Source organism: Theropithecus gelada, chromosome 11 (genome assembly GCF_003255815.1).
Source record: "Theropithecus gelada isolate Dixy chromosome 11, Tgel_1.0, whole genome shotgun sequence".
NCBI lineage: Eukaryota > Metazoa > Chordata > Mammalia > Primates > Cercopithecidae > Theropithecus > Theropithecus gelada.
The window spans coordinates 70,525,063-70,541,873 of NC_037679.1; the positions used below are offsets into that span (position 1 = coordinate 70,525,063).

The following is a 16,811-nucleotide window of genomic DNA, read 5'->3' on the forward strand; positions in this document are numbered from 1 at the left end:
TTTTTTTTTTTTTTTTTTTTTTTTTTTTTTTTTTTTGAGACTGAGTCTGGCTCTGTCACCCAGGCTGGAGTGCGGTGGCCGGATCTCAGCTCACTGCAAGCTCCACCTCCCGGGTTCATGCCATTCTCCTGCCTCAGCCTCCCGAGTAGCTGGGACCACAGGCGCCCGCCACTTCGCCCGGCTAGTTTTTTGTATTTTTTAGTAGAGACGGGGTTTCATCGTGTTAGCCAGGATGGTCTCGATCTCCTGACCTCGTGATCCGCCCGTCTCGGCCTCCCAAAGTGCTGGGATTACAGGCTTGAGCCACCGCGCCCGGCCTTAAATGTGATTCTTAAAAAAAGCAACCACCCCAGGGCACAGCTGTATCCATCTTCATGAGAGTGGACATGCCATGTGTTCTGACGATGCAATACCTGGCACCTGAAGAAAGCACTCAGATACTAGGATGAGGAAGCCACTCCATGCAGACCTCTGAGTTGCCCTTACCTGAACAGGGCTGGGTGCAGGATGACTTCCACCATGTTGGCTTTGCTGCTGTCCAGTGGGGGTAGCTGAAGGCTGAGGGTGTGGAGTATGTGGGTGCAGGGTAGCGTTAGGGTGCGCATACTGCTGAGCAAGGGAGCCCGTGGAAACTAAAGTGAAAGAAAAAGGAGCATGTACACAACCGATGTGTGACAACTTGCATCGCTCCTCTACACTTCATCAACTGAACTTTCTTGATGGTTACAATGCATAACTCACGCCACTACCAATTTCTATAGGTGACTCTATTTAAATCATCCATTGTCTTGAAAAAATAAGTGTAGCTATTGCTTAACAGACTAGCATTTGGTTCATATAATACAGCTCTACATATGATATTAAAATCAAATTAGTTTGCTTTTACTCTGAACAGTCACTAGGTTTTCCCAAAAACACGACTTGAAGGCACAGGCAGAAACTACTCAAACAAGTGCATTTTAGGTGCACACTCTTTAGCTCAAGGCCATCATCTGGCTAACCTCACCATGCTACTGCCCTGGAGCAATGTCCTGAGGGCACAGACTGCATTGGGTGTGGTGGTGGTGGGGTGTGGGCACTGTGTATGGTATGTGGCAGGGCCAGGGATCTATCATCAGGGCCGAAGGCCCACAATCTCTCTCAGCTAATCACAGCAGCCCCTCTGCCATTCAGTTTACTTCCCAGGCCCTAATGGAGGATCTCCCACCTTTGCTTTATAAAATATAGAAAAGTAAACTCCCTTCTGAGTGCCTCAGCCCTTTAGAAAGAAATTTATTAGAGTAACTTCAAAGGACAACATGATGGGCCAGTTTAAGTCAAAATAAAGATAAGAACTGAAAGCCAATTCTTTGTGAATCGCAGCATGGGCCAAACCTTGGTACAAAAACCATTTCTTCATGTCTTTTTTTTTTTGAGATATGAGTCTCACTCACTCTGTTGCCCAGGCTCACTGCAAACTCTGCCTTCCAGGTTTAAGCAATTCTCCTGTCTCAGCCTCCCGAGTAGCTGAGATTACAGGCATGCCACACCACACCTGACTAATTTTTGTATTTTTGTTTTTTTTTTTTTGGAGACGGAGTCTTGCTCTGTCGCCCAGGCTGGAGTGCAGTGGTGCGATCTCGGCTCACTGCAAGCTCCGCCTCCCGGGTTCCCGCCATTCTCCTGCCTCAGCCTCCCGAGTAGCTGGGACAACAGGCGCCCGCCACCGCGCCTGGCTAATTTTTTGTATTTTTAGTAGAGATGGGGTTTCACTGTGTTAGCCAGGATGGTCTCGATCTCCTGACCTTGTGATCCACCCGCCTCAGCCTCCCAAAGTGCTGGGATTACAGGCGTGAGCCACCGCGCCCGGCTAATTTTTGTATTTTTAGTAGAGATGGGGTTTTGCCATGTTGGCCAGACTGATCTCAAACTCCTCACCTCAAGTGATCCGCCCACCTCAGCCTCCCAAAGTGCTGGGATTACAGACGTGAGCCACCGTGTCCGGCCTGTTCATGTGTTTCAAAAACAGTAAGTGGAGAATCAGAAGCAGAGTAGGATGTGTTCACTGCTTCCAGTGACTATGGACAGCACACTGATGATACAAAACTAACCTCCATGTGGCAATGAGCTGAGAACAGAGCGTTCTCAAGACAACTCTAGCAAGGCATAGTTCCCAGCCCTCTCTTGAGAAATGAATCCTAAAATCCCTCAAGATAATAAGCTCATACACAGAAATGATTCCAAAATAGTTTCCCACATTCTTCATATAACGTGTTAGCGAACACAGACATATGCAGGACTGATTGGGGAGAGAAGCAAGCACAGCTTTGGGACCAGGCACCCTAGCTCCAGCAGTCTGGTAAGCAAGGCTGCCGAGTCACCAGCATAGATGACTAGATGACTCTGGGTATATCCCATGTAAATGGTGTGCAGAGGGTTAGGCAAGGCACATGGAGCAGTTCTATAATGCTAGGTGTTGTAGGACTAAGGGCCACCAACTCTCCAGCCCAGTTACATCTCGAGATGCAAAGCCATCTCTTAGTAGAGGAAAGGGCAAGGCAAAGAGCCAGTTCTAGGATCACCTGTGCATCCACTGCCAATGCCACAGCTGGCATTAATATTCCTTCATACCCAGTTTAGACTGGACACAGCAGCTTTGTTTATACACTGGGAAAATTTTCCAGACTGTAGGAATTAACATATGCCAGAACATTTTAACAAGAAAACTGTGGCAACATATTCTCTGAATGTTTTTAAGGGTAGTGAATGTCTTCTGGGAGCTAGAACAAACGTACAAACGATGAACAATTCTGAGCTTCAGTCTCATGAGTCTATGAAGACAGTCCTTTTTTTCTAACTTGCTGGCTTATTAACAGGCCCTCCATCATCATCATACTCATTAAGTTTACTTCCAGCTCCCCCAAGTTGTATAGGCACTGACTTGGTCTAAAAGATTTGATGTAAATTTCGAACCCGAGTTTGTTGTTTGTTTTTGTAAAAATCTTACGTTCATCTTAAAAATGTATTTATTTATTTATTTAATTTTTGACAGGGTCTCACTCTGTTGCCCAGGCTGGAGTGCAGTGGCGCCATCTCGGCTCACTGCAACCTCTGTCTCCCAGGTTCAAGCGATTCTCCTGCCTCGGCCTCCCGAGTAGCTGGGACTATAGTCAAGCATCACCATGCCTGGCTGATTTTTGTATTTTTAGTAAAGATGGGTTTTGCCATGTTGGCCAGGCTGGTCTCGAACTACTGGACTCAAGTGATCCACCTGCCTCGGCCTCCCAAAGTGCTGGGATTACAGGCATGAGCCACTGCGCCTGGCCCTGTTTGTTTACTTTTGAGACCCAGTCTTGCTGTCACCCAGGCTGGAGTGCAGTGGCGCAATCTTGGCTCACTACAGCCTCCGCCTCCTGGGTTAAAGTGATTCTCCTGCCTCAGCCTCCGAGTAGCTGGGATTACCTGGCTAATTTTTGTATTTTTAGTAGAGACGGGGTTTCACCATGTTGGTCAGGCTGGTCTCGAACTCCTGGCCTCAAGTGATCCGCCCACCTCGGCCTCCCAAAGTTTTAGGATTACAGGCATGAGCAACTGCACCCAGCCTAAAAATTGATCTTTGAATAATAAAAAAGCCCCTTGTAGCTAAGCAGCTACTATGGTAGACAGCACAGTTTTGTTGTTGTTTTGAGATGGAGTCTCGCTCTGTTGCCCAGGGTGGAGTGCAGTGGCGTGATATCAGCTCACTGCAAACTCCGCCTCCTGGGTTCAAGTGATTCTCCTGTGTCAGCCTCCTGAGTAGCTGGGACCAAATGCGCGCCTGGCTTTTTTTGTATTTTTAGTAGAGACGGGGTTTCACCATGTTGGTCAGGCTGGTCTTGAACTCCTGACCTCAGGTGATCCACTCATCTTGGCCTCCCAAAGTGCTGGGATTACAGACGTGAGCCACCGCACCTTGCCACCAAAAGTTCTATTGGATAGTGATGTCTACAGTTGTCCATGGTCCCCTACTGTTAAACCATTAGCACTAACCCCTACCCCCAACCCAGCCTCTTAAAAATGTCATTTGTAGCAATACTAAATCTGTCTAAGGAAAAGCAATTCCCAAATCCCAAATTCTGTTCATGGTGGTTCATAAAGATACAGTACAGAATCTCAGAGGGTTTTTTTTTTTTAACTTTATTCAAGAAATTTTGTACTAAAAAGTTGTAAATTTCACGTTTAATTACCTTCTAAGCAAAGTACTAAGAATATTAAAAAGTAACAATAAATATAGAAAATAATTATGCCCATGAAGTCTCATAATTAAGTTATTCATCAACTGGAAAAATGTAAAAATCTTGAAATCACTTGAAAAGTAAAGATGAAATATTTTTACTATGCATTTTTAAAAGGCATCTCTGCAATTTAAGTTTACCAATATTTAAAGACTATAATACAGTGTTCTGATCTATAGCTAATCTGCATGCATAGCACAAATACTCAAGCTGAGTGAATGCACATAGGCTTTGTTTAAAAGAACAAAAACAAAATCCTTTCCCTACCTAAATACCAGTAAACTGCAAGGCATTGATTAAAAACAAGACGAACAAAAATCACAAAGGATGTGTAAAATATGTATCACATATTGCAAACAAAATTTAAAAAGTTAATTAGAAATATTTCCCTTCTCAGCATTTTGGTAGGCCGAGGTGGGAGGATCACCTGAGGCGAGGAGATCGAGACCAGCTTGGCCAACAGGGGGAAATCCCGTCTCTACTAAAAATACAAAAATTAGCTGGGCATGGTGGTGGCGCCTGTAATCACAACTACTTGGGAGAGTGAGGCAGGAGAATAGCTTGAACCCGGGAGGCGGAGATTGCAGTGAACTGAGATCACGCCATTGCACTCCAGCTTGGGCAACAAGAGTGAAACTCCGTCTCAAACAAATAAATAAATAAATAAATAATAATAATAATAAATTGGGAGAAATGTGAAACTTATACTTTAAATCAATACTCATAACAAAAATACAGTTCGGCTCCTTGTTAGGCCAGTTAAGTAAGATACAAAGTGGGGTAGGAAGAAAATTTAAGTCAATGAAAAAAATAGCTTGGAAGACAAGAGAGACAAGAAAGGAACTGGAGGCCAAGGCGGGTGATCACAAGGTCAGGAGTTCAAGACCAGCCTGGCCAAGATAGTGAAACCCTGTCTCTATTTAAAATACAAAAAAATTAGCTGGACGTGGTGGCAGCCGCCTGTAATCCCAGCTACTCTGGAAGCTGAGGCAGAGAATTGCTTGAACCCAGGAGGCGGAGGTTGCAGTGAGCCGAGACTGCGCGACTGCACTCCAGCCTGGATGACAGAGCGAGACTCCATCTCAAAAAAAAAAAATAAAAATAATAATAAAAGGAACCAAGATAAGGTAAACAAGGAAAAAACACAGGAGAGTCAGGGAAAAGGAGAGTGCAGCGGGAAGGGCCGTGGGTTCTGACCCGTGCATATTATTTCACTGCTTTTGTTATACATGCTCATTCTGGCTAAAGATCCCAGAGACGTTAAAAATAAAGTGAATTTTCTTTGTAATTCTGATTTATTCATCAGTTAAACTTCTATTTATAAAACTTAAGAAGTCTTCATAAAATCTTTTGGATTAAAGATAATCAAAGACATATGCTTCTTTGGTCCAGACATAGTCCAGAAGTTTCCCACTCAGTGTTCCTTGACATAAATATTTAAGATTCTAAATATATGATCAGTCAAAAATCCTTAATAACACTAACCACATTCCAGAACTAGTTTCCTCAGCTGTGATCTCACTGAAGCAAATTCAGTACATAAAGCTGTGTGTTTAATTTGTTACTAGGTTTTGTCATTTTGACTTTGGATGCACAAGTCATAAGAGATCACCAGCACTGCAAAACTTTAAAAATAAAACAAAATCTTCCAACTTGTAAATCTGATGTTAAATTCAGAAAAAGGGAAGTGAAGGAAAGCTGAAAACTCCAAAAGGGGAATAAAACGCAACTTGACCAAACCATCACAAAATGGCTTAGAACAGGGGAAAATGAAGCAGCAAATTAAATTAGCAGCCCAACTGTTAGTTTCTTTTAAAAAGTACTGATACTCCCTTTTAAGGGAAGTTGTGCTAAGGCAATTAAGGCTTAGGTGTAATGATTAAGGACCTTTCAGCTACTTACCAGGAAAACGACACCAAACTACTAACAGAGACAGTAAGATGGTGAGGATAACTACATTTGAGACCTCAAATTGAGTACATAATAAAATCACCGATTGACACTATCTTTTACACACTACAATCACAGACATAGTTTCCCCTTTAATAGTATATACATACAGCAAGACTCCTTTTTAAAGAGCATCTATTAAAGGATTAAATTTAACATTTCCTAGCACCAAATAAATAATATATATATATATATGCACACATATACATATGTATGTATGTATGTATCAGTTTATTTTTGGATACCAAGTCATGGTATAATTAACAAAGATTTAAGGTCAAATGCATTTTAAATGCTAATATGGCATTTAGTAGAGTCAGACATTGAGTCACCCCAAAATAACTCAAAATGTTGTACCTAACATAAAATCTGAATCCTTAATATCCTCTAGAATACAATATTTCATACAAGGTGACAATATTAATGGCACAAATTTCTAAAGGATTTCTACAAATATTAGTACTCTTTCCATTTAAATACCAAAGTCCAAGAGACTAGCCTTATTTTTATTTTTATTTTTTTGAGACAGAGTCTCTCTCTGTTGCCCAGGCCTGAGTGCAGTTGTGCCATCTTGGCTCACTGCAACCTCCACCTCCAGGGTTCATGGAAATCTTGTGCCTCAGCCTCCCAAGTAGCTGGGACTGCAGGTGCGCGCCACCATGCTTTTGGTAGAGATAGTGTTTCACCATGTTGGCCAGGCTGTTCTCGAACTCCTGGCCTCAAGTGATCCACCCACCTCGGCCTCCCAAAGTGCTGGGATTACAGGCGTGAGCCACCGCATCCAGCCCTTATTTTTACAAATTGCCCTACCAATAGGAAAAATGTACCTTACAAGTTCATTTCCGAAAGAAAGCTCTGCCCAGACTTTCTCCATGAAGGAGCAACCATTTCTGTACTTTTTGTCAGGTGGGGAGAGGGGACCCATGCTGTCCAAGATAATGACCTGAGAGGTCATGATCTCTTGTGCTTAAGAGTTCAAGACATCCTGAGGGGTCTGCTTCCTGAATATTTTATTTTTTGAGACAGAGTCTCACTCTGCTACCCAGGTTGGACTGGAGTGGCATGACCTTGGCTCACTGCAACCTCTGCCTCCAGAGTTCAAGCAATTCTCCTGCCTCAGCCTCCCGAGTAGCTGGGATTACAGGCACATGCCACTACACACAGCTGATTTTTGCATTTTTTAGTAGAGATGGAGTTTTACCATGTTGGCTAGGCTGGTGTTGAACTCCTGACCTCAGATGATCCACCAGCCTCAGCCTCCCAAAGCGCTGGGATTACAGGTGTGAGCCACCGTGCCCGGCCCTTCCTGAATATTTAAAACCTTTAGCCATGCACAGGACTGAAAAGTTTTTCCCTTAGTATTTCATCAATCCTATTCAATTAAAAATCCTGGTAGGCATAAATTTCTTCTTATCAGAATATAAACAAATATTTTAAGTTTATACTAAGCTTGTGGCTTGGTGTGTGTGTGTGTGTGTGTATACGTGCGTGCATGTATAAAGCTGTTTAGGAAAAGTTTCTCTGAACAAGGAAATTATTAGGCATTTCCCAGTCACATTTGCTTGGTATGCAAAAATTGATTTCTGAAACAACTCCATTTTTCATTAACTCCAGCCTTCTTACTAAACTGCATTATATTTCCATTTTAAAAACTGAATTATTTACAGATATAAATACTTTCAATAATTTGACTGGCACAAGGAAAATACTGTTCAACAAGTCTACACCCTTAACATGTATTCTTTAAAAAGTGTTTTACTGTACAATTAAAAATTAGTATAAAAAACCCAACTCACTGGCAAAGTAGAAAGAAGGGCTTGTCTCCTTGTTGTATGGTAATTTGGGACATGCTGAATTTGGGAAATAGAAAGGTAAATTAGCCTTTTGAGGTGTGCATTTTCCGAATTTTCTGGAAAGGTTGACATATTAGTAATTTCTTTTTGTATTCATGCATAATTATTTTTATAAGAGATGACAAGCACTTTAAACATTGTTACAGAATTTTAAAAGAAAGAACTAAACCGGAAGACACTGTTCTTCTGTACTTAGCTTAGGTGTCAAGTTGTCATGCTGACTTGCTTAAAAGTGAAAGGAATAAAATAATTATCTAATAAAAAGACCAACATGGCATTCTACTGAACAACCTTGATATAAATCATGTACCAAAATGAAACAATATTTACCAAGTTTAATTCAATAGACACACAATTTTGCAAAACATTACTAATGGAGATGTCATTATCCTGAAAGATCATCTAGCAATGGATCCAAAAATTTAGGAACATTGCAAAAATATAAACATGAATATTATCATTTCTTATTAAAACATGTCTGCATAAAGGGATAGGGCATATGAGTGAATTTAAATACACCTGGAAGGATACACACAAAATGTTAAAAGGCAATTGTCAGGTGGAGGGATTATGGATGCTTTTCACTTTTTTTTTTTTTACTTACTGTATTTTCTTACTTATCTTACTAATCTGCATTAAACTACCAAAACCAAACCAAAACAGGATTCTGGATCTAACTCTTCCTAATGGCCCTAGTTAGAAAAGTTTATTACTCTTTCTGAAAGGTAAAAGCATCACCATAAAACAAAATTAGATGAATTAGAGGAGTAGATGTGAGGCTGGGCGTGGTGGCTCACATCTGTAATCCCAGGACTTCGGGAGGCCTAGGCAGACAAATCACGAGGTCAGAAGTTCGAGACCAGCCTGGCCAAGATGGTGAAACCCCGTCTCTACTAAAAATACAAAAATTGGCCGGTTGTGGTGGCGCACACCTGTAGTCCCAGCTACTTGGGAGGCTGAGGCAGAAAAGTCACTTGAACCTGGGAGGCAGAGGTTGCAGTGAGCCAAGATCATGCCACTGTACTCCAGAATGGGCGACAGAGTGAAATTGTCTTTAAAAAAAAAAAAAAAAAGAATAGATGTGATAGGAAAAAAAAAAAAAAAATTAACTTCTTAGAAGGGATGGGGTAGAGGCAATGATGAAAGTTAGATTAAGAGACATCAAAGAGGCCAGGCGCAGTGGCTCACACCTGTAATCCCAGCACTTTGGGAGGCTGAGGTGGGTGGATCACCTGAGGTCGGGAGTTCAACACCAGCCTGACCAACATGGTGAAACCTGGTCACTACTAAAAATATAAAAATTAGCCAGGCATGGTGGCAGGCACCTGTAGTCCCAGCTACTCAGGAGGCTGAGGCGGAGAATTGCTTGAACCCAGGAGGCAGAGGTTGCGGTGAGCCAAGATTGCGCCATTGCACTCCAGCCTGGGTGATAGAGCGAGACTCTGTCTCAAAAAGGAAAAAAAGAAAAAGAAAAGGAAAAAAAAAAAAAAAAAAAAAAGAGGCTGGGCACGGTGGCTCACACCTGTAATCCCAGCATTTTGGGAGGCCGAGGTGGATGGATCACGAGGTCAGGAGATCGAGACCATCCTGGCTAACACAGTGAAACCCGATCTCTACTAAACAAAATACAAAAAATTAGCCGGGCACAGTGGCGGGCACCTGTAGTCCCAACTACTTGGGAGGCTGAGGCAGGAGAATGGCGTTAACCCAGGAGGTGGAGCCTGCAGTGAGCCAAGATGGTGCCACCGCACTCCAGCTTGGGCGACAGGGCAAGACTCCATCTCAAAACAAAACAAAACAAAACAAAACAAAAGACATCAAAGAGATGAGGTTTTTGACAAAAGCCCTTTCTAAGATAGCTAGAAAGAGTACAAGGTCAATAATTTTTTAGAATGTAATAAATAACTCTCCTATTTGATCAATTTAACTGTTCAGTAATGTTAGCATATTTGTATTAAACATACTAAAAATTTAAAAACAATAATCAGGATTTCATTTTGCAGTCATTAGTGGTCTTATGTTTTCAATGCCTTTGGCTATGGCCATAACAACGAATGAGAAAAGGTGACATGAAATTGTCACCAACATCTGGGTGCACGTTCTGTTTGCATTAAATGTTTTAAAAACCTAGATAGGATGTAGCTTAAAAAAAGCACAATTCATACTCAAAGTATTTGGTTCCTTTGAGAAAATTTATGGCAATATATTTAATATATTTATAAAATACAAATCCTTCAGGGAAGATGAGTATAAAATTAACACTTCTATGTAAGTTTGTTATAGTTTATAAGAATGTACTTCAAATTTTGTTTATATTTGATATAATAAGGCTTTGAAAGTCTAATAATTCAAATAAACCACTGAAGATTTAATGAAGAATGTGCTTAAGCAGATTAAATTATGGCTTATGATGGCATAGAACAAAACAATTCTTTCTGATGTTTTCTTTTTTTAAATAGAGACAGGGTCTTGCTCTGTCACCCAAGCTGCATTACAGTGGTGCCATCATAGCTCACTGTAGCCTCAAAGTCCTGGGCTCAAGTGATCCTCCCATCTCAGCTTCCCGGGTAGGCAGGACTACAGGCACATGCCACCATGACTAGATTTTTTCTTTTTTTTTTTTTTGGTAGAGACGGGATCTCCCCATCTTGCCGAGACTGGTCTTGAACACCTGGGCTAAGCGATCCTCCACTTCAGCCTCCCCAAGTGCTTGGATTACAGGTGTGAGCCACCATGCCCAACTCCTACTGTCCTTTTTAGGGTCTTAAGCACCCCAAAGGGAATCTTGATTAACTAGTGACAATCACAATAAGTCCACACCCTTGCTCCTAGCCTGCCTCCATACAGATAGCAATTAAATACCACCTGTGTAAACTGCAGGAGAGTAGTTCATATTTGGCTGAGTAACCTTCTCCTGGCATGAAAGAACTGGTTCTAATGACTAGTTCGTTCCAGATTTCACTGGACTTTAGATCTAGTGCTGTGTTTTATTTGCAACATTTCCTATTTGCCCACACATAAATGGACTTTGGGGTCTAAGGCCCCATGCTCTTCAAATGGACATGTTCTGGGAAGTAGTTATGAAAATCATTCGTACCTCAAACACAGTATTTACCCTATAGGCTGTTTCAAAATAAATGAACATTCATCCAAAAGATGAAGCCAGATGTTGGCAGTGAATGAACACATGGGAAGAAAGATTCTGCTTAACATTACAGTATTATTGCTACAATGTCTCAAAAGCATTGGTACACAAACATCTACTCTCCAAATGCAATGGAAATTTTAGCTCAAAAGTTTCACATCTGATTCCAAGGGGAGTATGCCAAAAAATGGAAGGAAAGAGATGTTTTTCCACTTGTTAAATCATGATGTATTCACCAGAAATGTACAAACAATCATAATGAACTTTTAACCTAGGCCTTTAGCAAACTGGAAAATTGTTAAAATATATACAAGTTGCATAAAAGCCAGCATGATGAATCAATCGTGCCTTTTCACGCATATTCAGTCCTGGTTAAGACAACTAAAGACAAGTCAAATGACATGGAGTCATAACCAAAATAATAAACCAAGTCAGTTTGTCAGTATCTTTTACAATTAAATTACGGATGGGCTTCTTGAAAAAAATGTTTTCCAAAATGTAGCAATCACACAATTTTTTATTTAAAATGTAAAATACACAATAAAAAGTTGAAGGTGATAATGTGGGAAATTAAGACTGGGCTTAAGTTTTATAAAACTAAACACCTTTGATGATGTACAAATTCCTATCAGCAGTGAGTCTTTATGACAGACAAGAACCTCCAGGAAGAAAGCATAAGCTGTGGGTTACAGGTAATAGGAAGGATGATTGCTGCTGCCCAAGTCCTATTCTCATTAACCTACAGAATGTTAAAACTTTTAACACTCTGTTAAAAAGGACAGAGGTGATATGAAAAGTAGTAATGTCTCAAGAAGAGGGTTTGCCAGAAATCTGTAAATTCTTTTTTTTTTTTTTTTTGAGATGGAGTCTCACTCTGTCGCTCAGGCTGGAGTGCAGTGGCGCAATCTCGGCTCACTGCAACCTCCACCTCCTGGGGTCAAGCAATTCTCCTGCCTCAGCCTCCCAAGTAGCTGGGATTACAGACACCTGCCACCACACCCAGCTAATTTTTGTATTTTTAGTAGAGACGGGGTTTCACCATGTTGGCCAGGCTGGTCTCGAACTCCTGACCTCAGGTGATCTGCCCGCCTAGGCCTCCAAAAGTGCTAGGATTACAGGCGTGAACCACCACGTCCAGCCTGAAATCTGTAAATTCTTTTTTTTTTTTTTTTTAAACAGAGTCTTGTTCTGTCGCCCAGGTTGGAGTGCAATGGTGCGATCTCAGCTCACTGCAACCTCTGCCTCCTGGGTTCAAGCAATTCTGCTGCCTCAGTCTCCTGAGTAGTCAGGACTATAGGCGCGTGCCACCGCACCCGGCCAATTTTTTGTATTTTTAGTAGAGACGGGGTTTCACCATGTTGGCCAGGCTGGTCTCGATCTCCTGACCTCATGACCCACCCGCCTTGGCCTCCCAAAGTGCCGGGATTACAGTCATGAGCCACTGTGCCCAGCCTGTAAATTCTTAAATAACTCAGTTTTGCCTAGACATACTTGTTCAGGACATCTAAACTTAAAAAATAAAAATTTTATATTCTTAGTATTTCAAAAAGTTTAAAAGAGGTTTTAAAAATGAAATGTCAATGTAGCTGCATGTAACTGTAATCTCATTCTCATAGCAGTACACTTTTCAACTGTACAAATAAACCAAAATTATCCTCTACTCCAAAAAACCAAAAATGCAAATAGGAAAACTAAATGACACTATAGTTCTCAGAAATATTCAGAATAAAACATCTTAATGAAATCAGTACTATTTAAAAGCATATTCTGAAAAACATTTGAAGCAATCCATTAATTCTGTATCATAAGATATACAAGTGGACATTTAATTTTAAATTATCAACAGTGAAAAATCTGTTATTTTGGTACTTTAGACAGCTGCTAAGTTGATCTACACAAATTTTTCTGTTTAGTCACAAAATGAAGATGGGTTTTTGCTTATTACTGTCACATATAAATACTGCTTAGTTTTACATAAAATACTTCTCATTTTCATTTCAGCATTCTGTTTACATTGGTTATAAAGTGTGAATCATGTCTAAAATATATCTAATATTACATAATATTCAACCACTTAAAATACAGCATGATGTAGAAACATAGCATTATCATTATAACAAACAGCAAAAACAAACAAACAAAAACAAACAAACAAAAACACGAATGCCCGTGACCCACAGATCAAGTAGTGAAGCAGAATGTTTTCATGCTGAAAACGCTTTTATGCTTTTATTATTATAAAATTCTCTTGCACGTCATAGGATATACCAAAGCATAATACTGATGAGGAAGAGGAGAAAGGTACCTTTCTCCACAAAGATGCTTTGCCATTATAAACATCATTACATTTTAGTTAAAGCAGGAGAGAGATCTGAAGACCAGGTACAGAAGTAGAAACTATTTGCCAAGACTTATAAAGCAAGTCAGGCAAAGAAACGAGTTCATCTTTTCCTTCAGATTCTTGACCCTCAATGTCATAAAAGGTCAGGTTATTCTTAGAGTATGTTTTCAGAAACTTAAATTAAGAAGAGTCACACACACTGGAAAAGACAAACAAAGTGCTTCCTACCATACATCGCATGCGTCTGCTCATGAGCCCCGTACTGAGTTGCTGAAGAAGACACTAAACCAGGCTGGGCATGTGTTGGTGGTGCCATCATTCTAGCATTACCCTGTATTACAGGACTATAGACATGAGGATGCTGTGTTCAAACAAAAAATAAAGAAAGAACATCAATACTGCAAATAGAGCCAAGCGGACTTTAGTTAAGATTTTTAACTCCATGGTTTCCAGATTTCCAGAAACAACTGTAAACTCTCAAATCTTTCTTGGCTGTTTCCTCTGAACCTGTTACAATGATCAGTAACCTTTGAATATATATTAAAAAGGGTCCCCAAGTCCTTATCTATCTACCCTACCATCACACAAAAGCAAAAATTATAAAGGAAAATCCCTTTACCATATTAAAAGCTTTTTTAAATGGTACAAAAATTAAGAGTTAGCCCTACCAGCCTTACCTGAGACTGATAATGTGGCACATGCTGAACAAGGGGTTGATTTGGGAACTGCTGAGGACTGTAGGCAACATATTGCGTGGAGTAAGCTGGTGGGGTGGCTGCAATCGGTGGGCCCGCTGCTGACGCTGGATGCATCATGGCACTCTGATGATGCTGGTCTTGCCGCTGTTGGGGCATATTTGGTACTGCAGAAAAAAAAGCAGACTGCCTATTAAACAGTATCTCCACAGCATAATACATGTGTTCACATGGTCTAGGAGGCTCTGAATGATTTGACCCTGCATCTGCGTCTCTGATGCCATCTCATACCACTCCCACTTCTGCCACTCTGGGTTGTCTGCGTATCATGCATGCTAGTCCTCAGCCTCAAACACCAGTTCCCAAATCCCAGCTGGGATAATTCTGCCTCATCCTTCAGGTGTCAGCTTGAAAGCAACTTCCTCAGAGAGACTTTCTCACATGGCCCTCAGACTTGATCAAGTCCCTGAAACAGACTCTTACAGCATTTTGAAATCACTTCTCATATGATATTTTCTGGGACAGGCACTGCATTCATTTTGAGAAAAACAAAAGTATGACCAAAGAGCCAAAACAGATCCAACACTAACTTTCTATCTTCCTCATTTCCTACCACCGAATCCTTGTAACACTTCCCATTCTTTCTCAAACCCAGTATAACACAGCACCATGTAGCATATAGCAGGTTTCTAAATAATAGTTCTTTTAAAAGACTACTCTATGTCTTATCTTAATCCACACAGGTGGTCTGCGTGTAAGGGCCTCTCCCTGTTACAAGTCCAGTTAAGAATTCAGCTCAACTGTCGTCTCCAATGTGAGGTTTTTTTCCAGTTCCTCCAGCACAAGCTAGCTACTTTCCATATGCCTCTTTCCTCACACATTTCTTACAGCACTATTGTCTGTGACCTGTTTCTGGTGTGGCATTAACCAAGCCACTTCAGGAAAAGAATTATGGAATGACTGCTTACAACTAGGTATAAGCCACAAAGAATATAGAACTTGTTCATAAAATCCTAAGAACTGATTATATAATTAACTGCAAATTTGTGGCTAAACATTCACTGACTGTTGCTGAAATTTGGGAGAGGTCGTTACAAATTATTTTATCTATGTAGAAAAGTAAACCTGAAAATTTTTCTACATTTTATATTGGATGCATGTATTTAAAAAGCACCTCCTTTTGGTAGACAAAAAGCCACTGAAAACTATCACTTTTATCAAATGAAAGTTTGTTCAATTATGCTCACTAACTGAGCTTAAACTATTCACTATTATTACTTTGTTACTTATTACCTTCCCGTATATTTAAAACAAATTAAAAAGCTAGTCAAGTATACTATGGTGCTATTATTTAGATATCGTGCGTCTCCACCAATTTTCATGTTAAAACATGATCCTCAGGCCAGGTGCAATAGCTCACGCTTATAATCTCTGCACTTTAGGAGGCCAGGGCGAGCGGACTGCTTGAGCTCAGGAGTTTGGGACCAGCCTGGGCAACATGGGGAGACCCTGTCTCCACAAAAAATACAAAAATATTAGCCAGCCGCGGTGCTGTGCATCTATGGTCCCCGCTACTCAGGAGGTTGAGGTGGGAGGAACATTTCAGCCAGGGAGGTAGATGCCGCAGTGAGCCATGATTGCACCACTGCACTCCAGCCTGGGTGAAGAAGTGAGACCCTGTCTCAAAAAAGGGGAGGGGAGTGGACAGGAGGGGAAGAAAAGAAACCAAGTCCTTGACTCTGCCTGTTACTTGAAAAATGTTAAAAATATTTTTATCCAACACCTCAAAGGATTGGAATTTAGTAAAGGAGCCGAGTAAAAACTAACATACAGACAGCAGTAGCCTTCATATGTGGTACTTCATAAGTAATCAGTTAGAAGATGCAATGGAAGAGAAGTCCCTGGGTTACATTAACATTAAAAAAGAACCTACCTAAGGCATACACTGAAAAAAATGTACAAAACCTTAAGGATAAACTTTATTTTTATTTATTTATTTTCTTTGAGTCTCGCTTGGTTGCCCAAGCTGAAGTGCAGCGGTGCAATCTTGACTCACTGCAATCTCTGCCTCCTGGGTTCAAGCGATTCTCCTACCTCAGCCTCTGGAGTAGCTGGGACTACAGGGGAGCACCATGCCTGGCTAATACTTGTTTTTGTATTTTTAGTAGAGACGGGGTTTCACCAGGTTGGCCAGGCTGGTCTCGAACTCCTGACCTCAGGTGATCTGCCCACCTCCGCCTCCCAAAGAGTTGGAATTACAGGCGTGAGCCACCGCATACAGCCAAGGATAAACTTTAATATGCTACTGAAGGTATACTTTGTTCTTGAACAGGAAGACTCAACATCATAAAGACATCAATCATTTCTTCTCAAGTTAATTTATAAGTTTATTGTGATTCTGGCCTGCCATGGTGGCTCATGCCTGTAGTCCCACCACTTTGTAAGGCTGATACAGGCAGACTGCTTGAGCTCAGGAGTTCGACACCAGCCTGGGCAACACGGTGAAACTCTGTCTCTATAAAACACACAAAAATTAAGCCGGGCACGGTGGTGCTCGCCTGTAGTCCCAGCTAC

At 41.1% G+C, this 16,811-nt stretch overlaps 1 protein-coding gene across 5 annotated transcripts in view; it reads right to left on the reverse strand.

Moving 5' to 3' along the window:
* The window catches only part of ATXN2 (ataxin 2), a 154,438-nt gene that overhangs the window by 4,659 nt on the left and 132,968 nt on the right, over nucleotides 1-16,811 (reverse strand). For 4 of the 5 annotated variants that reach the window (XM_025401242.1, XM_025401243.1, XM_025401241.1 and 1 more), the window contains 4 exons: nucleotides 14,220-14,404; nucleotides 13,771-13,903; nucleotides 8,000-8,053; nucleotides 487-632 (listed from right to left, as the gene is read on the reverse strand). In XM_025401242.1, the coding sequence (XP_025257027.1) occupies nucleotides 487-632; nucleotides 8,000-8,053; nucleotides 13,771-13,903; nucleotides 14,220-14,404 (518 nt within the window). The remainder of the gene's footprint in view (nucleotides 1-486; nucleotides 633-7,999; nucleotides 8,054-13,770; nucleotides 13,904-14,219; nucleotides 14,405-16,811) is intronic. The other variant, XM_025401245.1, reaches the window with a different exon arrangement.